Source organism: Coturnix japonica, chromosome 2, assembly GCF_001577835.2.
Source record: "Coturnix japonica isolate 7356 chromosome 2, Coturnix japonica 2.1, whole genome shotgun sequence".
Classification (NCBI taxonomy): Eukaryota; Metazoa; Chordata; class Aves; order Galliformes; family Phasianidae; genus Coturnix; species Coturnix japonica.
In genome coordinates, this window is record NC_029517.1 from 80,777,030 (window position 1) to 80,800,730 (window position 23,701).

The 23,701-nt window shown below is 42.7% G+C and overlaps 2 protein-coding genes across 2 annotated transcripts; one reads left to right on the plus strand and one right to left on the minus strand.

The window, feature by feature from the left end:
- Window positions 1–17,927: 17,927 nt before the first annotated feature.
- On the minus strand, window positions 17,928–21,887 carry SEC61B (SEC61 translocon subunit beta). The gene is made up of 4 exons (XM_015855182.1): window positions 21,770–21,887; window positions 21,565–21,662; window positions 21,300–21,401; window positions 17,928–18,250 (listed from the first exon to the last, which is right to left on the minus strand). Exons 1-4 carry the CDS (start codon window positions 21,770–21,772, stop codon window positions 18,163–18,165), a joined length of 291 nt encoding a protein of 96 aa, XP_015710668.1. The 5' UTR covers window positions 21,773–21,887; the 3' UTR covers window positions 17,928–18,162.
- Window positions 21,888–22,098: 211 nt separating this feature from the next.
- ALG2 (ALG2 alpha-1,3/1,6-mannosyltransferase) lies at window positions 22,099–23,501 on the plus strand. Its single transcript, XM_015855181.2, has 2 exons — window positions 22,099–22,453; window positions 22,573–23,501. The coding sequence occupies exons 1-2, from the start codon at window positions 22,118–22,120 to the stop codon at window positions 23,473–23,475; spliced, it is 1,239 nt and encodes a 412-aa protein (XP_015710667.1). The 5' UTR covers window positions 22,099–22,117; the 3' UTR covers window positions 23,476–23,501.
- The last annotated feature ends 200 nt before the right edge of the window (window positions 23,502–23,701 follow it).

Here is a 23,701-nt window from a genome sequence, read left to right on the forward strand (position 1 = left end):
CAATTCTGGTAATGTGTAGCTTCTGTGTAGAATTCTTCTCTACTGCTTTTACCAAGACAAACAGTGCTTTCCCAGATGGGGAACCAGGGACCACAAAAGGTGATTTATTGAGGTGGCAAACAACAGAATCAAATGCCAGACAGAACCCCTTGGCACCACCCAGAACTGTAGCTAGAAGGTGGTTTATTTTCTAATCTCATCTCTGTGATCACAACCAACATGATTCATGTTTCCCACTGACTCCTCACCTGCGTGATGCTGCTTATCAGAGGTCTGCAAGAGGATTTTAGACACCAGCCCCAGCCCCAATTACTCACGAAGAGCTCTTACTGTTAAGCAGAGACAGATAAAGTAATTAGATATATGACACACCTCAGTAGTTAAACATTGCCCCAGTCTTCTTAAACGAAGGGTATAATGAAACAACCTTTGATCTGAGAGCATAGCACAACCACAGCACACTTAGTTCTGAGGCATTTCAGACACTGATAGTGATTTTTATTTATTTGGTTGGCTTTGATTTTTACTCAGGTCATTAAAGAGAAGAGATTCTTTTGGCAAGTGCATGGAAACACAGGAAAGCAAGAGGCAGTGCCAGCCTGACTCTCAGAGAGACCAGATCTCTGAAATAGTATTTCCACCTCCTTTGTGGCTACAGCTTGTGGTTTCATCTGAGGTACCTGTGTGGCAAACGATTAAAACGAGCCCACGGAATGTCTTTTATGTTGAAAGATATGTGAAGGAAAGAGGAATTTCCAGCGGAAAATGTGATTGAATGGAGAAACGTTCACTTGGACAATCTTTTACCGAAGCACAGCAAATGACTAGAGGTATCTGCCAGTCTTTTTTTTCCACACAATGAGGCACTGTCTCTTTACTGCTTACATCAATTAGAACTCATACTGTAATTACCGGGCACATCAAAGCATCATGCCTCCCTTCAAAAAGGCTCAGAAGCCTGCCCACTCACATTGTGGTCTGCGAGTAACTATGAATCCCCCAGCACTTAGTAATGTGTTTCACACCTCAGCTCTGGGCTCCCAGTGATGCTTTTAGGCTCTTCTGGCTCTTTCAATTACAGACTTATTCCTTGGGAACCCTCAGGCTTGCTCAAACATTCTCTGTTTTCATATTTCACACTAACAAGAACTACTTTTAGAATGCAATGCTCACAATTCAGCCATATAAACAAGAAAAGAGCTCATCTATGAACTGACTATTTGAAAACTGTGGTAACAGTACAGCACGTGTACAGTCATGGTTACGGACTTTGAAATTGGTCACAAAATTTGGCTGTGGACATTACACAGTCTCAGAGAAATCGTATGTGGATATGATACGATACTCCTCAGAATCCCAAAGATCTTGTTACATGTCAAGCTCTTTTCCAGGTATTAATTATATTGATCAAAGAATTGCCAACACGCCTGTTATTTATTTATTTATTTGTTTTGAAAACTGGAATTATCTCTAAAGCTGACGCTTAAAAGGAAATGTCACAGGAGACAGGGTCAAATTGAAAAGGGCAAACGGGGTGGAAATGCTATGGGTTTGGGTTGATTTGTTTCTTTTTTGTTGATGCTGATTTTTTTCCAGGCAAGTGTCATAGTTAGCTCCCTTTGTTTCAGTGACAATAACCGCGAAATCATTTCTTCTATGATGATAACTGTCTGATTGAGAAACAATGAATGTTCCACCAGAAATAATCCACATTGTGTCCAAAATCTCCAAAACAAAGGATCCCCAAAACAGCTACCTGAACAGAAGTTAGTAAATCAAATAGTTGTGCTGATCTAAGCCTGCTGAGACAGTCCTACCTGGTCTCATAACCTCAGCACTGGCATTACCTTGGTGAATCCAAGCATGCATTTTTGTTACTTGGTTAATCTTCCAATCTGCTCAATGAAGGGGAGTGCCATCAGTGTTACAAGAGCATAGCTGGTGAGGGATATTCAGCAGTGGCCTCAACTTAATACTGTTCATCTGCAGCCTGAGACTTGATAGCTTGTGAAATTATCCAGGGAAGTACAATAATGGGATATAGAGTGAGAGACCTGGGTTCACTGGCCTTCACATGTTTTCATGTATTTTTGAGACTGGGGCACCTCTCACTGCTTATTTTCCATCTATACGCATGGCAGGGGTAATTCTTAGCACAGTGTATGCACCTACCCTCGGTGGCACACTGATGAATGCCCACAGCTCTCACTGCTCTGACTATGCCAGAGTTGCATAGAGCCAGGTCACTGAAGATGCTGATGCTAATGAGGGGATGGAGACACAGGTTTCAGTTGGGGTCTTCACACTCATCCCATTCAACAAGAGCAATCAACTACAGTCCTCTAAGTTATATTCTCAATATCAAGTATGTTCTCTCTGAGTTAGCTCCTTTCTCTCCTTCCTCCTCTCTCCAGTATCTCAGTTTGGAGGCCAGCAGAAAAGAATTTGGTTTACAGTGCCTGAATAGCCCTGGAGACTGAAGAGTCATTGGCAGTCAGGTCCCTACAAATCCTGCTATCTGCTGCACAAAGCCATGGACATACTGGTTATCACGGCTCAGCAGGGTCAAGGTTATCACACTTGGCCATCAATCCAAACAGATAAAATTAGAATGTCAAAGCACAATGAAGAGCAATGCTGGAACCCATCGAGATGAAGATTAAGTGGTTTACAGAACTCCTATGTAGTAAGTGAAGGAAATTGTCCAGAGGCCGCCATTTTCTTTGGGATGGTTTCTGCAGGGCTCTAAGCAGCCAGATGGCTTCACATTCCTCCAGTGCAACTCCTCACTCTTCTAGATCTCAACAGTGGGTCCACTGCAAAAAGCTGCTGGTGGAATTCATCACAGGAGTAAGATGAGGGCTGAGGGGCAGAGGAGGTCAAAGCAGATGAAAGGACCGCAGAAATGAATTTCTGTCAAAGTGAAGTTTGGCAAAAATGAAGGCAAAAAGCAGACCTTGCCAAGTTTGGTATAATAACTAGTTTCCTTCAGTGCCCTAGCACAGATTCACCTGAACTGGAAACAGTTATAAATGGTGTTAAACTGCATATTTTTCATTGAACTTGAGAGGAAGGAAGCAAAGAGCAGAAAGTTAAGACACCTGTTGCAAGCCTTCTTCAAAAGAAACCATATATTCTTAATTGTAGGCAGTTATAAAAGGCTTTATAATGCCTCAGAGGCTTTGGGTCAGTATGTTAACAATCTGTTCACACTGGTGGAAAATAGAGAGAAAAGAACTTCAAGGTATTCTTGCTCCCTGCAAACTAAAAACTTCAACTGTAAAGTTTGATGAGTGACTTTATGTTGGAAATTCCTTTGTAGTTCCAGAAAAAGTAGGAAAAAAAACAACCATAAGTGCAGACAGAAAACCTAATACTGAAATGTTAACAGTGGAAGAACAAAAGAGAGATTTGGGGAAGTTGCCCAGGGATGGGGGAATTATTGCTATGTAATCAAAGCGGTTGTTTTTCTCCCCTGCTTTCTCAAGACAAATTTTGGTGCCAGTCTCTTTAAAAAGAACATCTCCGCTTTTCAGGTGGTATCTTCTTCACTTACTTAGCAAAGAACTGTGAGGAAGGACAGCGTCTGGGGAGAAATGAAGCCAAGAGCATTTATTGGAAGGTCTTAGCTATGTCAGAAAGAGTACTTCAGACTGTGATTTAATTGAAATCAGGAATGTAGCTGGAGAAGAGAAAAATTGCCAACATACCCTGGAGAGCAGTTCTGAAATCTGTGCTCCATTGACCACTGATGATCCATAGAGAGCTGGCAGGTCTCACAGTGCTGGCTCTTCTCCTTGTTTCCAGCTGCTAAATTACATTAATGTCAGCTTAAAATTCATTAAATGCTTTCCTATTATTACTTTTCCATATAAGCAGTTGTTATAACTGCCGAAGAGGCTTTGTGTGATGGTGACAGTGAAGGGAGAGGTCTGAGTAAATATGAATAGGAAAGGAAAGGTGATTTTGACCAGAAATGCGCTTGGGACCCCTTCCTTAAGAATTTTACTGCTTTTCAGAAAATGAAAGCAGCAAGACAGTAGATCTTGAATTCAAGCTGCTTAAATACTCCAGGGATACTTTTAACACTGAATGTGGAGGTCACGTCTTGTTTTGCAGTTTTGTATAAATTCTGAACCAGTGAGAGTCACCTCTCTGTGAGACTGTCATTGCAATGATGCTGACCCTGTGTCAGTGATAATTACAGGTAATTCCAAGTGCTGTCATTAATTTGCCTTTTTCAATCACCCAGCAAAGCCTTACAGGCTTCGTCCCCCCTGTAATGATGTTGGAGATAATAAGATTTCTTCCATCAAGATTTAAGGAATTGAATTTAATTTTTTAAAGGTTCTGTACTATTTCTTGAAGATTTTGGAAAAGAAAAAATATATATATTTTTAACAGTTTTCACAGATTTCTGTAGGAGGTATTTCCAGAACAGGATACAGAGGACTGAAATTCAAGCGTTACCAGAAATACACTGCTCCTCAGTTAAGAAGAAAGATCATTCAAAGGTGAAAGTTGGGGGGAGCTTCATTTTGCTTCATTTTTTATAAAACATAACAAAGATTCTTCACTTGAAATCTGGCTTTTAGTGACATGTCTCACACAACAACAACAACAACAAAAATAATCACCTGGCATGAAATAAACATGGTTTTGCCAACAAGACTAAATGACAGACAAAGCCCAATACAAAATGGTGCTGCCTACTCATCACCTGTATCATCTGATATCCTTAAGAAAAACAATAACAATACCTGGACAACAGTTCGACTCAAAGAACAACCCTGTCAGTTTTTCTGGAACAACAAAATGAGAATCTACTGAAAGAAGAAACTCTTTTTAAATCTAAAAATGAAGACATAAACCACTTTTTAGTGACTCATACGACTTAGAGCTGTAGAAGACTTTTTAAAATAGTATTTGCAATTTCTACAGGAAGTCTTTTAGAATAGCACCACTAAAAATACTCAAGTGCCTTTCTAGACTTAACTGTCCATGCCCAGAACTCTTGAATAAAGTAGCATATTAGAATAATATTGACTTTACTTGTAAGCCATGCATATAATACTTCTTATGGCTTTAGTATACTTGGAATGCAGAGGTCCATACACTGGAAGGTCCGTATGTGGAGACCCTTCTACATGCCACATATATGGAACTCCCATTGGCCAAACAGCTGACCAAGTCTGTACAAAAATGCTTCCAGCACAAAGTAATCATATGTACTGTTGGCTTATTCTGATCTTCATTAAATATTTGGGGCTGAATTTGGCTTGTTTAATGATACAGATGCAGAAGAAAGTATGAACTTTCTCATGCCTGTAGGCATCCTACCTCTTGGGTCTAACCCTGGAGATCCAGCAAGTCTGTTGACAGCAACAAGACCCAAGGGAACTGCGTGGAGCTGGAGGAGGGGAGGGTCAAATTGGGGTTTAGGAAAAGGTCCTTCACCAGAGGGCGGTGGGCATGGAACAGGCTGCCCAGGGCAATGGGCACAGCCCCAAGCTGCCAGAGTTCAAGGAACATCTGGACATCACTTTCAGACATAGCATTTATAGTGTGAGTGGTGCTGTGTGGAACCAGGAGCTGGATTAGATGATCCCAATGGGGATCATCCACTTGGGGAATTCTATGATTATTTTATCAACTCTATTTTATTTGTTCGCTCTATTCCGTGATTCTGTGATTCTAAGAACAGCAGAGTTGGCTATAGCAAACATGCAACAGCAAAGAAGGACAACACAAGCTTGCTGTGACCCTTCTGAATCCGAGGGGCTTCGAAGAAACTGAAGTTTATCCTACAGACTTGCTCGGTGGACTATCTGCTCCTTTGGAAAGATGAGCCGCAGCTCCTCTCCCTAGGTGGAGCCATTCTGCCCCCACATGGCAGGTCCTAGGAGAACACGGAGCTGCACCTCCACACAGCCTTTGAGGGCGAAGAGCCATCAGCAGAGAGAATTAACGCAGCAAGACAGGAAAGTTCAGAGGAGCGTGGTGAAACATACCCGTGTCTCGTCCCCCACCACCCCCACAGGAGCCGAGGCAATACCAGCCGTCTCCGGGAGCTGAACAAGGTCTCGCTGTGTTCAGCTGACTCCTCTGAGAGTGGGAAGAAGATCGTGACTGTTTCCTGATTACATTCAAACAAATGTATAGAGCTTTTATGTGGGCAGGGGCATCTGGTTTTCACACCATATGCTACTCCTTTGGGAGTATAAGTATATAGCTGGGTAAATGCAGCGGGATGTTTATATGATGAGCATGAAACAGTCTGAAAAGAGACTTGACGCCAGTAGTAATAAACAAATGTTGCTTTCCATTGTGGGGCTTTGAATTCTCTTGGTAAACTTCACATTTAATCCACTTCATGTCAAATGAAATGGCCCTTGGCCACACAGCCAAGAAGTACGCTTGTACTTCCAGCATGTCACAAAGGAAACAGAGAAACCAAACCCAAAGCAAGCGCAACAAAATCTCACTAAACACCACAACCTTGTTGGCATTTCTCTTGCAGCGCTTGCCACCAGCCTTTCTGTACATACACTAATGCCTGTTCAACACCCAGCTTCACTGAAATCCCCCTGAAAGAGGGCTGAGAGGACGTTTCTCCAGTTGCATCACCACTGGACCTCTCTGCGGCCTGGTAAGCCACATCAGAACCACTCATCTCATCAGAGGTGGCCTCTTGCCATTCAAGGTAGGGTAGCTGCGACCAACTAAACACTCTTCTTTCATAAAGCTCATAGCATCACTGGTGTAAATGGTGACTGCAGAATTTAAGGTAGCATGAAGGGCTCATTAACCTCCAGTTCTGCGGGATCTGATCTTCCTTGAAAAGTATTGCATCAAGAGCCTTCCTCTGATTTGATTAAATGCGGACTGAAGGACAGGAAGATGGTCAAAAGCAGACTACTGAAGAAAAAGAGAGAGCATCTGCCAAGAAGAGGTCTCTGTATGTACATTCATGTACCTATATTACGTACTAACCACTTCTGAGTCTCATACTAGCTTCACCTCCTATGGAATTTAAGAATTGCTAAAAAATGAGTATTTTCCTGGAAGAATCCTGATGGAAGAGTTTGAGGTGTATTGGTGCACATCCAAACTAGATCTTATCTTTTGTTATGAGCATAAATGGTGCCAAATAGTAGTGCCAGCACAGGAAAAGGCACACGTACAACTAGCTTGATGACTTTTATTGACATGAGAACTTTGAGGAAAGTTGCCCCAGAAGACAGGCCAAAAAGGTGCCAAATATGATGCAAGCATAAAGGCAGGACACTGTGTGTGGCTGTGTATAGAAAGTGATACAAGAGTTTGTTTCTAGACAGGGGAGATGTCTGTGATTAATTAGTAGTTGGCAGATGTTTGCTGTTCCAAGCCATGCTAACAACTTTCAATCAGATCTAAGTTTCAGAGTTTCCACAGGGAAGCACGTCAATATTGATGCCCAATGGATTTAGCAAGTATAGATAAATACCTTTGATGTATCATGTGTGCACATACATATATACACATGTCTAAGAACACATCTCTGTATATTTAGGACCACAACTGACATATAATCATGTGATTATATATGCATGTAGTTACATGGTAGGTTTATATTCATTTATGTAATTGTAGCTAGAAAAATTGGTACAGTAGAGAAATACTGATACATATTGAAGATTTCTCTATATATACATGAGATAAAGGAAATATGCATATGAGTAAAGCTGTATGTAAAGATCTGGCAGCCTGACACACTGAGTAGGCCTGTGCTCTAACTGAAGGCTGGGGCTGTATTAATGTTAGCTTCCTTTCAACCATGACAGGGAAGGAGGAGGGAGGTCTGGAAAGCACCATCTGCTTTTCCAGATTGCTGTTAATCTGCCAATAATTCATACTGGATATAAAGAATTAATGTTATGGGAGAATGGTAAAAATATACACAGCCTCCATCTTCAGTGTATGGAGCAAAGAGCAGCAAAGAGCAGGCTTCAAATTGCTCTCAAGGGCCAGGAGGGTGAAGAACCCTTGGAAATGCAACTTGTGGGGATAAGAGAGGTATATGGTATAAAGGTATAAATAGAGATAAACACGGGTATGGAAGGGAGAAGGGCTATTCCTCTGATAATCAAACTGGGAAGAAAGCTGGAAACCACCAAAAAAGCCATGCAAAGAACAATGTAAGACTGGACAAGCAACCCAAGTGGAACTGGCATGCATATAAAGTGAATAAAATCCTGGTTTGGGGGAGCAAGCAGGCTACGCTTTGTGAGCCTGTGTTCACTTCTGTATGAAAACACACTGGAAACAGCCTTGAGCAAAACGTCACATGAAGGGAGCCTGAAGTCACTTGGAAAACACGGCAGGGTGGCAAAGCACGGGGTGATACATCTGAGGTGAAATAGTAATCCCTCAACTGTTTGTGGTTTTTACATTGACCAGAAAAGGTCGACATATGGTGTACTGGGAAAACTGCCAAAAGAAGTACTGCTTTTTTTTTTTTTTTTTTTTTGAATGTTTTTAATATGAATTTCAACCTTTTTCTTTTTTTTTCTGAAGCTCCGTTAGAGAAAAGAGTGCTGATTACTACAAGGAGTGATCACTAATTATGGCTCCTCTGAACATGTAGGTTGAGTCTGAATAGGCATGAGTTGCACACAAGTGACAACTCACTGAAATACGGCTGTTATATTATTCATATATCTGATATTCCAGTATTACTTGGGCATGGGAACCTCTGACTGAATCTATCTAAGTAAACTACATGGAGTGTGGGCATAGGACTGAGTACTGACAAGCTATTAACCCTAGCACAGAAGTGTTAGCAAGGTTTTACCACAGCTTTGGGCCTGTGTCCTGTGCAGTGGGAAACTGTCATAAAACAACAGCATTTAATTTTCACACCAGAATCAAAAGACTTGCAGGAAAAGATAATCGCTCGCCCTCTGAGGATAGAAAGCTGGTGCAGCTACATAAGCGATCTGGCAGTTCTTGCAAGAGTAGCATAAACAGGAAGGGAAGAACTCTGCAAACTTGATGACATGTGGTCTTTATTTTCAGAGTTGCTTGATTGACGAGTGACTGTGAAGGGCTGCTGTGCGCAGGGAGCTCTGCTGATGGGCCTCGTGATCCAAAGCTGGAAGGAGTTTGAGACTGATATCACTGCTACTCGATGACAATTTTCTGGCTCTGGGGGGTATTTCTTCTGTCAGACATACTGAATTCTGAGTGCTCTCTCTCCCTCATTTCATGTCTTTTTTATATCTTCTCTTTATTTTTTCTCTCTTCTGAGTTTTCTCACAGTATATAACACATGAATGGGTATAGGTTGTAGTATGAAATCATGAATGTGGCCTCTGTTTGATGGCAATTTTTACAATCCCTGTTTAACAAACAGTTAAAACTACCAGAATTCATTATTCAAAGCTTCAGTATTCTGATTATTAGCCTTACTTAAATGAACTTTAGGGGAAAAAGTTAGCACACTAAGTAAGGTTAATTTACCTGCAACATGCAAAGCTCAAATTCCAGAAATGATGCTTCAGGATATATGAAATGCATTTATATTCCATGTATCCAAAGTATATATTGTTTAACTCGCTTGTTTGTTTTATGAAAGGAAAATGAAAGAAATAATTTGTATAGCTGCTTAATGTTTTATTCCTGGCTGGGTATTTGGACTAGGAAAACAACAGCTTTCCTTTTGGCTGTTAGTGTTTAATTATTCAATGTTAACAGCCAAGAAGTAAGCTGTTAGCCCTCCTCCTCTTCTTCACAGCTTTTCTTTCCCTGGTGGGTCTAAATCTGTCCTTCACGCAGACGAAGCGCAATCTGAATCGTAGGAATTGCATTTTGGCCTCACAGGAAACAGTCTATGAATGGCACAGAATATCTTCTTTTAATATCAGAGTGGCTTGTCCTCTACTGAACACCATCACAGATACTTCGCAGACCTGCTACCAAGCTAAGCTCTCTCAGCACAACTTTCAATGTAACAACTGCTCTAACCAAATCGCTGCATCGACTGCTTGACAAAGGAAATAAGCATTTAAAAATCCATGTAACTCTTAAGTAGGCTTTTACTCCTTCATTTGCTGTGAAATTCATTTACTTAAAGAAAGAAATTACTAATAGATGTAGAATTTCATAGCTCATGGAAAACAGAACAAGTCTTTTATTCTTATTACACTTGCTGACATATGCAAAACAGCTTGGAGAAAACGAAACCAAAAACCCGGCTCTGTGATTAAAGAATATCTGCACCTTTAAATGCTGGAAGTTGTTATTGATTCCCCCAGCAGATGGAGCAGCACGTACAGCTTTGATGATTCCTGCAGACAAGTGATTTATTTATTTGGAGTGCTGACTGAATTCTTGGCTAATATTATGGAACCATTTCTAGTCAGTCAAGTGAGTCAAATAAAATCACAAATAAAATTGAGAAGTTTCTTTCTCTCCACAACACTTGAAGACCTTGGTAATCTCAAGGCGGCTTTTGCTGAGGTTCTGCTTACTGATGACTTTTTACCTTAACTGCTGTGCAACAGATATATCCCAAATTTCAGAGAATGTAGACATTCAAGTCAGTTTCAGAAAGGGCCTACAACAATCATAGATTCTTGTACTCATGTAAGGACTGTGTTCAGGCCTGGGGCCCCAGTGCAAGAAAGATGTGGAACTCTTGGAGCAGGTCCAGAAGAGGGCTACTAAGATGATCAGAGGGCAGGAGCACCTCTCCTATGAGGAAAGGTTGAGGGAACTGGGCTTGTTTAGCTTGGATAAAAAAGGCCCTGAGGAGACCTCACTGTAGCCTTCCAGTACTTGAAGGGAGCCTATAAACAGAAGGGAAGGCTGTTTGCAAAGGTGGATAGTGACAGGACGAGGGGGAATGATCTTAAACTGAGACAGGGGAGGTTTAGGTTAGATATTAGATGTAAGTTTTTCACACAGAGGGTGGTGACACACTGGAACAGGTTGCCCAAGGAGGCTGTGGATGCCCCATCCCTGGAGGCATTCAAAGCCATTCAACGCCCAGGTTGCTCTGGGCAACCCTGCACACAGCAGGGGGTTGAAACTACATGATCATTGTGGTCCTTTTCAACCCAGGGCATTCTGTGATTCTATTCTATGATTCATAGGATAAATCCAGGCTGGAAGAGACCTTGAAAGGTCCTTAAGTACAATCTCCTGCTGCCTCCAGCTTAAAGGTTAGTCACCCCCAAGATCGGATCAGGCTTCCCAAGCCTTTATCCTCAAGGTCTTGAAAACATATGAGTAGACTGCACAATCTTTTGGGCAACCTGCTCTAAATGTTAAGTGTGCATTAGGTGGAGGAATAGCTGAAACTTTAGGAAGCAGTTTTCACACTGCTTCCACACCAGAATATTACAAACCTTAGAGGAAACATACATACAAAATTTGCTCCAACTTGGCAAGTCTCTCTTCAGACAAGTACCATTCCTTCTTCATGAATGCTATGAAGAAACATATTCCCTAAGGACCCAGGCAAGTGTGACAGCACAGGACCTACCCAACATCTTCTTGAGCTGTATTTTTCCTGGAAAAGGCAGGAACCCAACAGATCCTCTCGGCAGAGAGCTCACCAGCGCTTTCTGGCAACAGAGATGGGCATAAACAGGAAGAGAATGGATGTGGCATTGATGCAGCATGGAAATAAAACCTGCTGCAAATCATTGGCATTGCTCAGATGTAAGCAGCTTTATACCTCAGCAAAAAAGTAAAAAAGATCAGGACCTGGACAGGGCTGTCTGTGATCCCTGACTGCCCCTTTCCACGTGCAAAAGGAGATAGTGCCTGTACAATACTAAATACAACCATATGTCAAGACCAAGTCAGTTTTTTAACAGACTATAACCCATGCACAAACTTAAGCTATACATGAACTATGCATCACCCAGTAAGCAGAAACTGTAGCAAGACAGAATATCAGAAAGTAAGGAGAAGCCTTATGATTGTCTAAAGTAGAGAAGGAGCCACGGGATTACTTTGGCAAACACTTTGAATCGGTGGGATCAAATATTCCCTCCTCAAATCTCTGCTTGATTCACAAAGAAGAAATTTGTCACAGCTCCTCCTCGTATATGGGAGATTAGATATGGAACTATAAAAATGCTTCACAGCAGTTATCCACTAAAGAACCTCTCTTGCAGAGTTTCCATATGACCAAGACTATGGGCATAACTGGGGGAAATTTTGCATTCATATCAAATCTGAGAGATTAATTTCTGCATGCACTTCTAATTGCTCATTAGGGCTGCAAGAACACCAGTAGCAATTAAGCATGAGTATGTTTAAACATTTGAAGCTGAATTCATTTCAGCCATTCTTTTAAGCAGAATGTGAGTCTTGCACAGATGTACCTGAAAAGCAAGAGCACTCCTGCTTAGCTCTTTTACACAGCTTCCACCGCAATATAAAGGCACAGAAATCCCTCCCAGTTCTCTCCTACAGCCTTTTCTGTCAGGTGATTCGTGACCAGCTGTGGACTAGCATCAAGGCTGGACTGAACACTCTATCTGGCATGAACAGACTCAATCATTTGATTCATGAGTTATCAGTATCAGAAACAATCTTTTTTTCCTAACTTTCAATACTCTAAGAGCCACTATCTAACAGCAGATGGTGGGGAAACAGACTATGAAGCATTAGTACAATTGTTTCCCAGCACCTCCCCAACAAGATATAATTATTAGATGGTCTTTTAAGAAATCAATTTATTTCATTTCCTGACACTCATGCATTGTAGGGGCAAGGCAGTACACTCTGTCACAGCAGTACCATATTCCCAAAGTACAGACGTATTTACTTAGCCTGTGAATCAGCTACAGATTTTACTAAGCTTCGCATGACTACGCCTACAACCTCAGTGATAAAAGGTGTCTCTTTTACACACACATATAGTTTAGCTGCTGCACTTATGCCAGTGCAATTTTTCAAACAAGACATGGTAAGTTCATAATATCTTAGGGTAGAGTTTCATCCATTTAGGAAAGGCTTCTATGATGCAATGCCTGTGAGAGCAAAGCAAGTGGATTTCATGGCACTGGTGGTAGCTGCCACCTCTAAACTCTGACGTCTATATGGAAAAGATGAACTGGGTATTAACACCCAGATGCCTGTACCCTATCTCTTATTACATTACATCCCTGAAATGATGAAGGCTAACCATACAGTAAGGTATACAGCCAAGGTTTGAAGAAAACTAATATAAAAGATACCCCCTTCATTTGACACTCATTTGGAATACTGCATCCAGTACAAAAGAACAGTAACAAACTGGAGAGTTCAGGAGGGGACCATTTAGAGTGCACACAGATAGGGGATTGGAGCATGAGGGCTAAGGGGGCAACCTACTTGGTTTCCTCACCCACCAGAGAACATGGGAGCCTGATTCTTCTCAGCAACACACACCAGAAGGATGACAGACAAGGTCAAACAAGGAAACTTCTATCAGACAGAAAAAAGTGTTACCACAAAAGCACTTAAGCACAGGAACAGGTGCCCAGGAAAAGTGGAATCTCCAACCCTTTAATCTTTCAAAACGCAACTGGCCAAGGATCTGATCAACTGATCAGGGGGAAGATATGGCTTATATTATTTCAACCTACCATTTATAAGTTGTGGCTAACTGCCTTTCTCATTTCACACCTATTTATTGAGAATGTACTAGAGACATGAAAAGTTAATGCTGCTGAACATGAAAACATTATTAATGAAGAAGTTCATTAGCTGTTGACTTTAATACTTTTTTCTAGGGAAACAAACACCTTCTAACTGTCCTTTTGGAATGCTGAGGGCAATCAAGCAAGAACAGGAGATTTAAGAACAGGAGATAAACTGCTTCAGTCCTTTGACTTGCTCTCCCTTCCACCCAGAGATGCCTGTACACTGACCCATGGCTACAATGCCCATCCTCCCCACACACAGCCATCCCATCCCTAAAGTAAGCTGGGGCTGATCACAGATATCACAAACCCTTACAGTTTGCCCAGAGTATGCAACAGTTACTTACAACCTGCAGGCCAATACAACATGGGTGTCAGATCTCTTGTGATCCACGTTTGAACTGGGATTTTCTCACAAGGAGAATAAATAAATAAATAAATACACACACACACACAGTTTTCTGCAAAACTCCTCCTGGAAGCCATTAATATATTTATGAAATCATTTAGCCCTCACCACGTGATCTCAGCATAGCATCCGCTCATCTCTAGCCGGCACAGCAGAGGAAAAGAACACAAGCTGTTCCATTTGCTTCTCACACTGCTGCCACAGCGCAGTCTAATAAGGATATGAAACCTTACATTTTCACAGACTCATCCTTCTGCATTTCTAAGCAGACAGAGCAACTATATACATGCATGACTCTTTAGAGATACGTATGTATGTGCATGTAGTATGATAACTTACAGCAAAAAGGTATAGAGGACAGCTTACAGTATGTTATGGAAGTCTCAGAGCTCCTAAGAAACAACTGGAGCTAAATGAAACATTGAAAAGAGCTAACAGTTACTTCTTGGAGGGTTAATTCAGAGTCTGATGTGATTTAAAAAAACCTTTCTGCTGTAAGAAGCAGCATATGCAGGGGACAGTCTTTGCAAGATGACACCTGTATTTAGAATCATAGAATGGCCTGGGTTGAAAAGGACCACAACGATTATGTAGTTTCAACCCCCTGCTGTGTGCAGGGTCACCAACCAGCAGACCAGGCTGCCCAGAGCCACATCCAGCCTGGCCTTGAATGCCTCCAGGGATGGGGCATCCACAACCTTCTTGGGCAACCTGTTCCAGTGCGTCACCACCCTGTGTGTGAAAAACTTACTCATGAAAACTTCCTCCTTAAAACCTGTCCTTCCCTTTGTTTCCCTCAAGAACCAGAAACGTTTGAAGTGACCGTGAGAGACACAGCATTCATCCCAGCATGATAGCAGAAGACAGTTCACAAGCTCTGTCTTGTGTGTGACTGACTGGGTACCAATAAATGGTGTAACCTAGAGGAAAAACATTTACTTTAGTGCAGCACAGCTGGCTTCTGCACAGACCACGAAAAGGAGGTACTCCTGCAACATCTGAACTAATGAAGCCCATATCCCCACAGCTTGTAGCACTGAACTTCAGCACAGGAAGGTGCCAGGGCAAAGATTAAAGCCTTTCCCAACATAAATGAATTTTAAAAGCCTAGCTCTTCTGCTCTTCATTACGTGACAAGCTGGAGTACTTAGGGGAACTCTGACAGTCTCCTTCCACTAGGTACCTAGTTCAGAGAACCCTCAAGAAGAGCATCTTTCAGCTTCTACTCGTGGTAAATTTCACTGCAGTCATCTCACATACAGTGCTACTGCACAGGGAGGGAGAGCAGGCATACGTGGCACAGACACATCCATGTATGACAGAGCCACATAAGCTCTACTTCCTAATAAAATCCTTTCTTATTACTTGAGAAATAACTGAGGTTGCAAATACTGCTTTTAGAAATTGAGAATATCTTTATCATACTTTATCATATCTTATCATAGAATCATAGAATTACCCAGGTTGGAAAAGACCTTGAAGATCATCAAGTCCAACCGCAGCCTAACCAGTACCCTAACTCTAACAACCCTACACTAAATCATATCCCTGAGCACCACATCCAAACGGCTCTTAAACACAACCAGGGATGGCGATTCAACCACCTCCCTGGGGAGCCTATTCCAGTACCTAACTACCCTTTCTGTGAAGAAGTTCTTCCTAATATCCAACCTAAACTTGCCCTGGCACAACTTGAGGCCACATATATCATATCTCCTACAGAGATACAAGTACTCTCAGATTTCTTGAATCTATCTGTATTGCTGAGGAGACAAAGTAAAGATCTTTGTGGGCATAGTTCCTCCTGCAGCACTGAAGTAGACTATGAGGACGTTCATGACTTCAAACTCAACTCAGTCATATTTCTATTTCAATCCTATACTCTTAGGGACCAAATTCACAGTCTTACTAATTCCTTGTTGTCTGGTAAGAAGCTTTGCAAATAATTATTCTTTCGTCTTTTTCCACTTATTACTAAAAGACACTCTAGTTTCCTGTATTACAGATAAGCCGCTATTTACCAGCACAGCCATAATTTAATCATCCAGGCTAAACAGAATTTCATATTCATTATTAACCAATATTCTGGTAGGTCTTGGCAATCTGCCCTTATCAAGTCAAATTCTTGATAAATACTGGTTGTAATAATCCACTACAGTTCATGCACATGGTATGTTTTTAAGTATCCAGGCATGACATACCTAGCGCTTTCATGCAAAGCACTGAAGTGATCATAAATTGAAAACATACAGAGAAATCTATCTTTATGATGTACAAGGAACACTGAGCAGCACTATCATTTCAGCTAAATGCATCCAACTAAGGTATAAATTTTATTAGGAATTAAAGTAGCAATTCTTTAGCATCATCATAAGGCTCACAAATCCAAAATATAATGCCAAGAAGGGGAGGGGAAGTTGTTTGTTCAGAACTAAAAACACTAGACTCTTTAACAGCATATGTAAACACATACTAGACAACACGGTGTATGGAGCCTGCTTTGGCAGCGGGGTTGAACTCGATAATCTCTAGAGGTCCCTTCCAACCCCTACAATTCTGTGAAGACAAGTCGGTCTAAGAGGTCAGTCTAAGAAACACTTAAGGACAGCACTGTTGAAGCAGTCAGCATTTCTGTACTCGGCTGAACAAAATCCAGGATTATACAGCAACAACCCCCTGCTCCATACCCACTTTCTTCTTCCAAGTTCACAGCTATCTGAAGACCAAGATACCAGATAAGCAAAAACATTGAAGGCTCTAAATAGAACTGACGTGGCAAAACAGCCTTTAAGGACCATAATTGTTTAAAAGACAATCATATATTGATAATATAATTAAGCAAAGCAGAGGTTACCTACTTTGATACTTCTGTTATCCTTTATTTCTTTCCCAGCCCTCCCATTCCATTTTCACAGAATCACAGAATCACAGAATGACCCGGGTTGGAAGGGACCTCAAGGCATCATGTAGTTCCAACCCCCTGCCTGGCAGGCCACCACAACTACACATTTACTAGATCAGGTTGCCCAGGGCCCCGTCCAACCTGGTCTTGAACACCTCCAAGGATGGGACATCCACAACCTCCCTGGGCAGCCTGTTCCAGGACCTAACCACTCTCCTAGTGAAGAATTTCCCCCTGACATCCAACCTAAACCTTCCCTCTTTTAACTTAAAACCATTTCCCCATGTCCTGCTATTGTCAGCCCTTTCAAAGAGTTTACTCCCCTCCTGGGAGTAAGTTCCCTTCAGGTATTGAAAGGCTGCAATGAGGTCACCCCGCAACCTTCTCTTCTCTAGGCTGAACAAGCCCAACTCCGTCAGCCTGTCCTAATAGGGGAGGTGCTCCGCCCCCTGATCATCTTCATTTTGCAACTTAAGAACTTCAAAAGAGCCTAGGCCTACAGAAGAAACACATCTTTGACATCCACGCAGTAACTCTTTAAATCAGAATATCTGCCTATGCCTTTCCTTAAGTGCAGTCTGAAAAACAAGCAAACTTTATACTTTTACTATAATCAGTATTGAGTGGCGGAACTTACAATTAAAAGCTAAAACCATCTGTTTTTCTGGAGTTAATAGAAGAACACGATCAGCACAGTTCACGTGCCTCAACTTTGTTTTAACAACACATCTGTTAGCATCACGTGTTTATGCATCCTGTTGCCTTCCTCATTCACTAAAGGTTTTTTTTGGTATGAAGTTATACAGCAATTTGAAACATAAAGAACTGGTTTCAACTGTCAAATGACATTTAATCAGAGATAGCGATACACAGAAACCACAAGTACAGTACTTGAGTTATTGGTTGGAATGGGAGGAAAAAACGTTAAGACTACTTTGATTTCCATATACAAATTTTATTGCAATACCTGTATTCTAAACGTACAGATGCAATGACCCATTACAGACTTTAAAACCTGCCCACATAGAAAACTGAGAAGCTTATTCTGGTATTACAGAGTTGGTAGGACTTCAATAGGTGACAGGAGGCTTCCCCAGTCTCTCTCCAAGAACAACCAGGATCCATCATATTTTTGGTCCAAGATGTATGCGTTAAGTTGGCAGCTGAGTCTATGAACGAGTGTATTTACCCCAGATGTGCAGCATAAATACAGAAGCAATAAAAAGGAGACTCATGACCAAAACTGGAACAGGCCCACTAAAAATAAAGGGAAAAAAAAAAAATACATTAACACAAAGCCCAAAACGGTCTGGCCTTTGGACAAAGCAGTCACTACCAGCCAAGCAAACTTGTCAGTTCTTATGCAACTGTAAGAGAAAACTCATATTCCATTCCCATAGAAATACCATAAAATACACAGAAACGAGACCTTTCTGCTTCCGCTCTGTTTTAAGAGACAGTTACATAACAATTAGGATATCATAGTATCACAGTCTGGTGTGGGTTGGAAGGGACCTTAGAGATCATTGAGTCCAACCCCCGGGATTTGAGCCTCCTGTGTAGCAGAGCGGCACTTCTACCACTTGCGCCACAGGGGGGATTCGAACCCGGGCCTACCGGTGTTGCAACACGGCATTACTACTACTTGTGCCACCAGGGCACACAAATGTAAAACTCTAAATCGCATCACATTAATAACTTCCACTTCTTCGAGCAGTAATTCACGGTTCATTATTAGTCATCCCTGTGAAACCAATCTGCAGAAAATGATTATCTGTATTTACTACTGAGCCGCCCAAGCAGAGATGTGGTAAGATAAAAGAACCAACAGAGTCCTCTAGAGGCTACTCAAATTTTGGTGTGACAGTCACATTGGTTGTCTTTTTTTCCCCAAAGGTTTTATTACATTCAAAGGCAATGGTAGAGATGGAGACTGCTGTGGTTTTGGTTTTTCAAGATGTAAAGGGTGTCAAAGTTAAGTCCATCATCAAATCATGACCCCAAGTGAACCCCAGTTTAACAGGTTTGTTAGCTTTTCCCCTTTCTCACACTACCTACTGTTCTCTCAAAGCTGCTCTGCACCATTTACTTCACCCAACTATGCGTCAGATGTAGAACGTTATATTGGGAGAAACACTTGACTTCTCTTAACCACTCACACTTGACAAATTACCCTTCTGTTCACCATTCAGAAGCAGGTAAATATGACTTGAATACAGAGGGAAAAAAACAACCTCAAATTTGATTACAATGAAAAGGTTCACTAACATTTGTCTAACAGATACAAATTGTCCTCTGCCTTTGAACTGTAAGTCTCAATCATTACTGATCACACTTAGCGGCCCTGAGTATGAAGAATCCTGAACACAGAGGTAAACCACACTGGATATAAACCAATCACATAACATGCAAAATAGACTGCACACACACAAAGCTAAGTAAGTAAGCCCTATTACTCCTTCGTACAAGTAATGAAGTTTAAGACAAGACAGAGGAACCACAGGTATGGGTGCCATAGCAAGCAAGGGAAGTTTGGCTTCCTCTTCATTTCAAAGCACAAAATGCCCATTCAAATATAATCCTATCTCCTTCTCAGATTTCCCTCAGCTCCCTTTGTGAGCATTACTTTTAATGGTATTTTATAATATCTTGTACTTTCCTGAGACAAAACTGGCTTGTTTGTTATTTCTGATGCTGAGAACAGATGCCAAAACCTTGAAGCATCAGGTATCATTATGCACAATATAAAACATTTGATCTACAGTGGAGTTATCCTGATCACAGATAGCATGAAACAATCTTCCCTAATAATAAAGAGCTCTTAATTGAAATTAGATGAGAAAGAGCAGTCTTCCAGCCCCACCTCCCAGAAGATAACCCAGGCTTGGATTTATACTACTTTAAGCAAAAGTAATCAGATAAAAGCCTAGCCATACAGCTACCCATGCTAGCCTGTAAAAGATACTTTCATCATTCTAAAACCTTAGAATTCAGAGCCACTGGTTTAAAAGTAAATAGGAAGGTCTGCCTACAGACCTGCTTGCATTGAAGACTGGAACAGTGCACCATCTAAAACTGACCACACAACAACTAAAGGATTCACAAGGGAACATGCAGAAGCTGGTAAATCTACTTTGACAGCTTACATCACTGTTAGATTTTAAAAGTTCTACCTGTCAGAAGAATAGCTATTTTCTTCTCCATTTTTAATTGATTTTTAGTAGGCCACATGACACAAAGACACTTGCCTCACCTATCAAAACAAGCATGCTCTAAAACACCACTATTGCTCATTTGCTTTCCATTGTCTCTGCTTTGCTTCCTTCTACTACCCTTTCTGTAAAGAAGTTCTTTCTAACATCCAACCTAAACTTGCCCTGGCACAACTTGAGGCCATTTCCCCTCGTCCTGTCACTTGTCACCAGTGAAAAGAGACCTGCCCCACTCTCACTGTAAGAACCTCTCAGGTACTGGAAAGGGGCAATAAGGTCTCCCCTCATAATCACCCAGAATATCATAAGCCCTTCTCCAATCATTCATTCAGACAGTTAAGGAACCCCAAAATAAAATATTTACTGATTCTAGAAAAAAAAATACAACCCAAACCATAAGCATAACCAAAGGCACCATGGAGTACAGTTACTTCAGCCCAGTAACAAAACACTGGAGGCTGTAAACTCTACAAAAAGCATTAGCTCACACCTGAGGGTATGACTTCATACACGTGCCTGTTAGCTGAAACACTCCTTCTGCCTTAGCTACTCATGCATAAGGTTGAGTTTGGGAAATTGATCTGACTTAGACTGGCCCAGGACTAAAAAACACAGCGCCCCTCTTGCTGTGAAGGGAAGCTATCACCAGATTACTGATCATAACCTGAGAATGTTCCTCTCATATCACAGAGATAGACAAGGTAGTTAGTTGGAAAGCTTTCCCGAAATAAAAGAACATCCGAGACTGTGTAAACACAGCAAATTGTCGTGTTATGTTTTCAGAATAGTGTGAAATATCACAATGCATCGATTAGCAGGGAAAGACAAAAGTTTCACTAGGAGAAAACAACTTAGGTCAGAATTACACAGCTATTTTTGATGCCTGAATTCACTGAGACAGGTAACCTTTCCAATTTCACAGCTGTTAAAGCCTGTACCTCCCTCCAGGTCTAAAGATTAAACATCAGGTTTCTTGCTGAACGCATCAACTCACCATACTTTCCTCTGCAGACGACAGCACTGATCTCTCAGCTCAAAAACTGAACAACTAAACAGCTGAAATCCATCACCCCACATTCAGACACCCGACTTACACTTTGAGCCCTGGGGAATCCTCAGTGTAGAACCGCCACATCCCACCAGTGCCTGTGGACGTGGCACGGCCTGCACTCCTCGTCCCACAGCTGGCATTCTTCCTTTAGGGGTAAGACAACAAAGCAAAACAACCCGTTAGCTCTGTCAACTTCCAACACAGAGCACACAACAAATAGAAGAAATGAGACAACCATATCAACCTGAGAAGCGTAACGTGCTGCGGGCACGATGCCCACATTAAACGAGGGCTGCCCTAACACCTACCTCTGCCGGACGGTAGAGCCTGCGGCGCGGGGAGCCACGGCCTTGCTGGGAGAGCGGCCGGACGTGCCGACGTTGGTGGAGCTGGGGCTCGGCCCGGGCTGCGGGGGGAGGAGAGAAGAGGGGTTAGGGAGAAACGGCTGTAAGGAGGAAAGGGAGGGGAAGAAGCGCAGGGCAGGGAGCAGCACCATGGAGCATAGACCCTCACCATGACGGCGGCGCTGGCTGCAGTCGGTCGCTCAGCCGGCACACAACGCTCCTCACAGCCACGTCCCGCTATGGACGCCCTGCCCACTCAGCTCCTCGGGCTGGCCCTTGGCGGTGCCTGACGCAGCGTCTATCTCCTTTCCCTCCTCTCCGCGCTCTGCCGGGTCTCTTTCCTAACGAGACATCTTCACACGGAGTCTTCTCCCCCGCAGATGGCCAGAGTTAGTTGTCTGCTATGAGAAGACAACGGGACGTGCCGCCCGGCAGCGTGCGGGCAGCCCGATATGGGAGGCGGAGGGGCGGCCCTGTAGGACAGGCTGACGTGGCCCTATAGAGCCGGCTGGGCGCCATGGCGGAGCGGGAGGAGGAAGAGGAGGGAACCGGCCCGTCCGTGCTGTTCCTGCACCCGGACCTGGGGCTGGGCGGCGCCGAGCGGCTGGTGGTGGACGCGGCGCTGGCGCTGCAGGCCCGGGGCTGCCGTGTGCAGGTGTGGACGGCACACTACGATCCCCAGCGCTGCTTCGCCGAGACGCGGCGGCTGGCGGTGCATTGCGCCGGGGACTGGCTGCCCCGCAGCCTGTGTGGCCGTGGACACGCGGTGTGCGCCGCGCTGCGCATGGCCTTCGTGGCCCTGTACGTCCTGCTGCTCAGCGGGCAGAGCGCCGACGCCTTCATCTGCGACCAGGTGCGGGCGGCCGCCATGTTGGGGGGCTCCAAAATCCCCTTTGCAGGGATTTTACAACCTTTGCAGCAGTGTTGCTGATGAATAATACACGTCTTGTCCTTTCTCTTGGTTTGTGCTAGGTGTCTGCTTGCATTCCAATCCTCAGGCTGGCCAGAAGACGGAAGAAGGTTCTGTTTTACTGTCACTTTCCTGATCAGCTCCTGACCAAGAGAGAATCTTTCTTGAAGCGCCTCTATAGGAAGCCGCTGGACTGGCTGGAAGAGTACACCACTGGCATGGCAGACTGTATCGTTGTGAACAGCAAATTCACTGCCGGTGTGTTCAAGGAGACCTTTAAATCCTTGTCTCACATAAACCCAGATGTCCTTTATCCATCACTCAACACCGATAGCTTTGAGACGGTGGTTCCTGTGGATATAACTGACTTGATTCCCAAAAAGACCAAGTTCTTGTTTCTGTCTATCAATAGATATGAGAGAAAAAAGAACCTTGCATTGGCTCTTGAAGCTTTGCATGAGCTTCGAGGGAGACTTGATTCTCAGCAGTGGAGTGAAGTTCACTTGGTTATGGCAGGTGGCTACGATAAAAGAGTTCTGGAAAACGTGGAGCATTACGAAGAACTAAGGAGAATTGCAACTAAGCTTAATGTTAGCGACCACGTCACTTTCTTGAGGTCATTTACAGATGAACAGAAAGTCTCTCTTCTTAATAACTGTGTGTGTGTGCTGTACACACCAAGTAACGAACACTTTGGCATTGTTCCCCTGGAGGCAATGTATATGAGATGTCCAGTTATAGCAGTTAATTCGGGTGGGCCTTTGGAATCAATCTTGAATAACGTTACGGGATTTTTGTGTGATCCTCTGCCAACTCAATTCTCTGAGGCCATGGAAAAAATCGTGAGAGATCCTCTCTTGAAGGACTCAATGGGAGCAGCTGGGAGAGTCAGGTTTATGGAGAAATTCTCCTCAGAAGCATTTTCAGAACAACTGTATCAATACATATGCAAACTAACGCAATAAAATTGTATTTTTTTATAACCTTTTAAGGCTTTGTGTCTGTGACTTCCATGTGGGGCCAGTGTTCAGTGTGACTATGATGAAGGACCCAGGACCTGGGAACTTCCTTGTTATGCTTTGTGTGCTGCCAGTCTTGTTAGAAGGTTTGGATTTTCATGTGTTAGTTAAATGTTTCCTTAAATTCTATATTACAGAAAGCACTCTTGGAACAGGCAGAAGGTTTTATTTT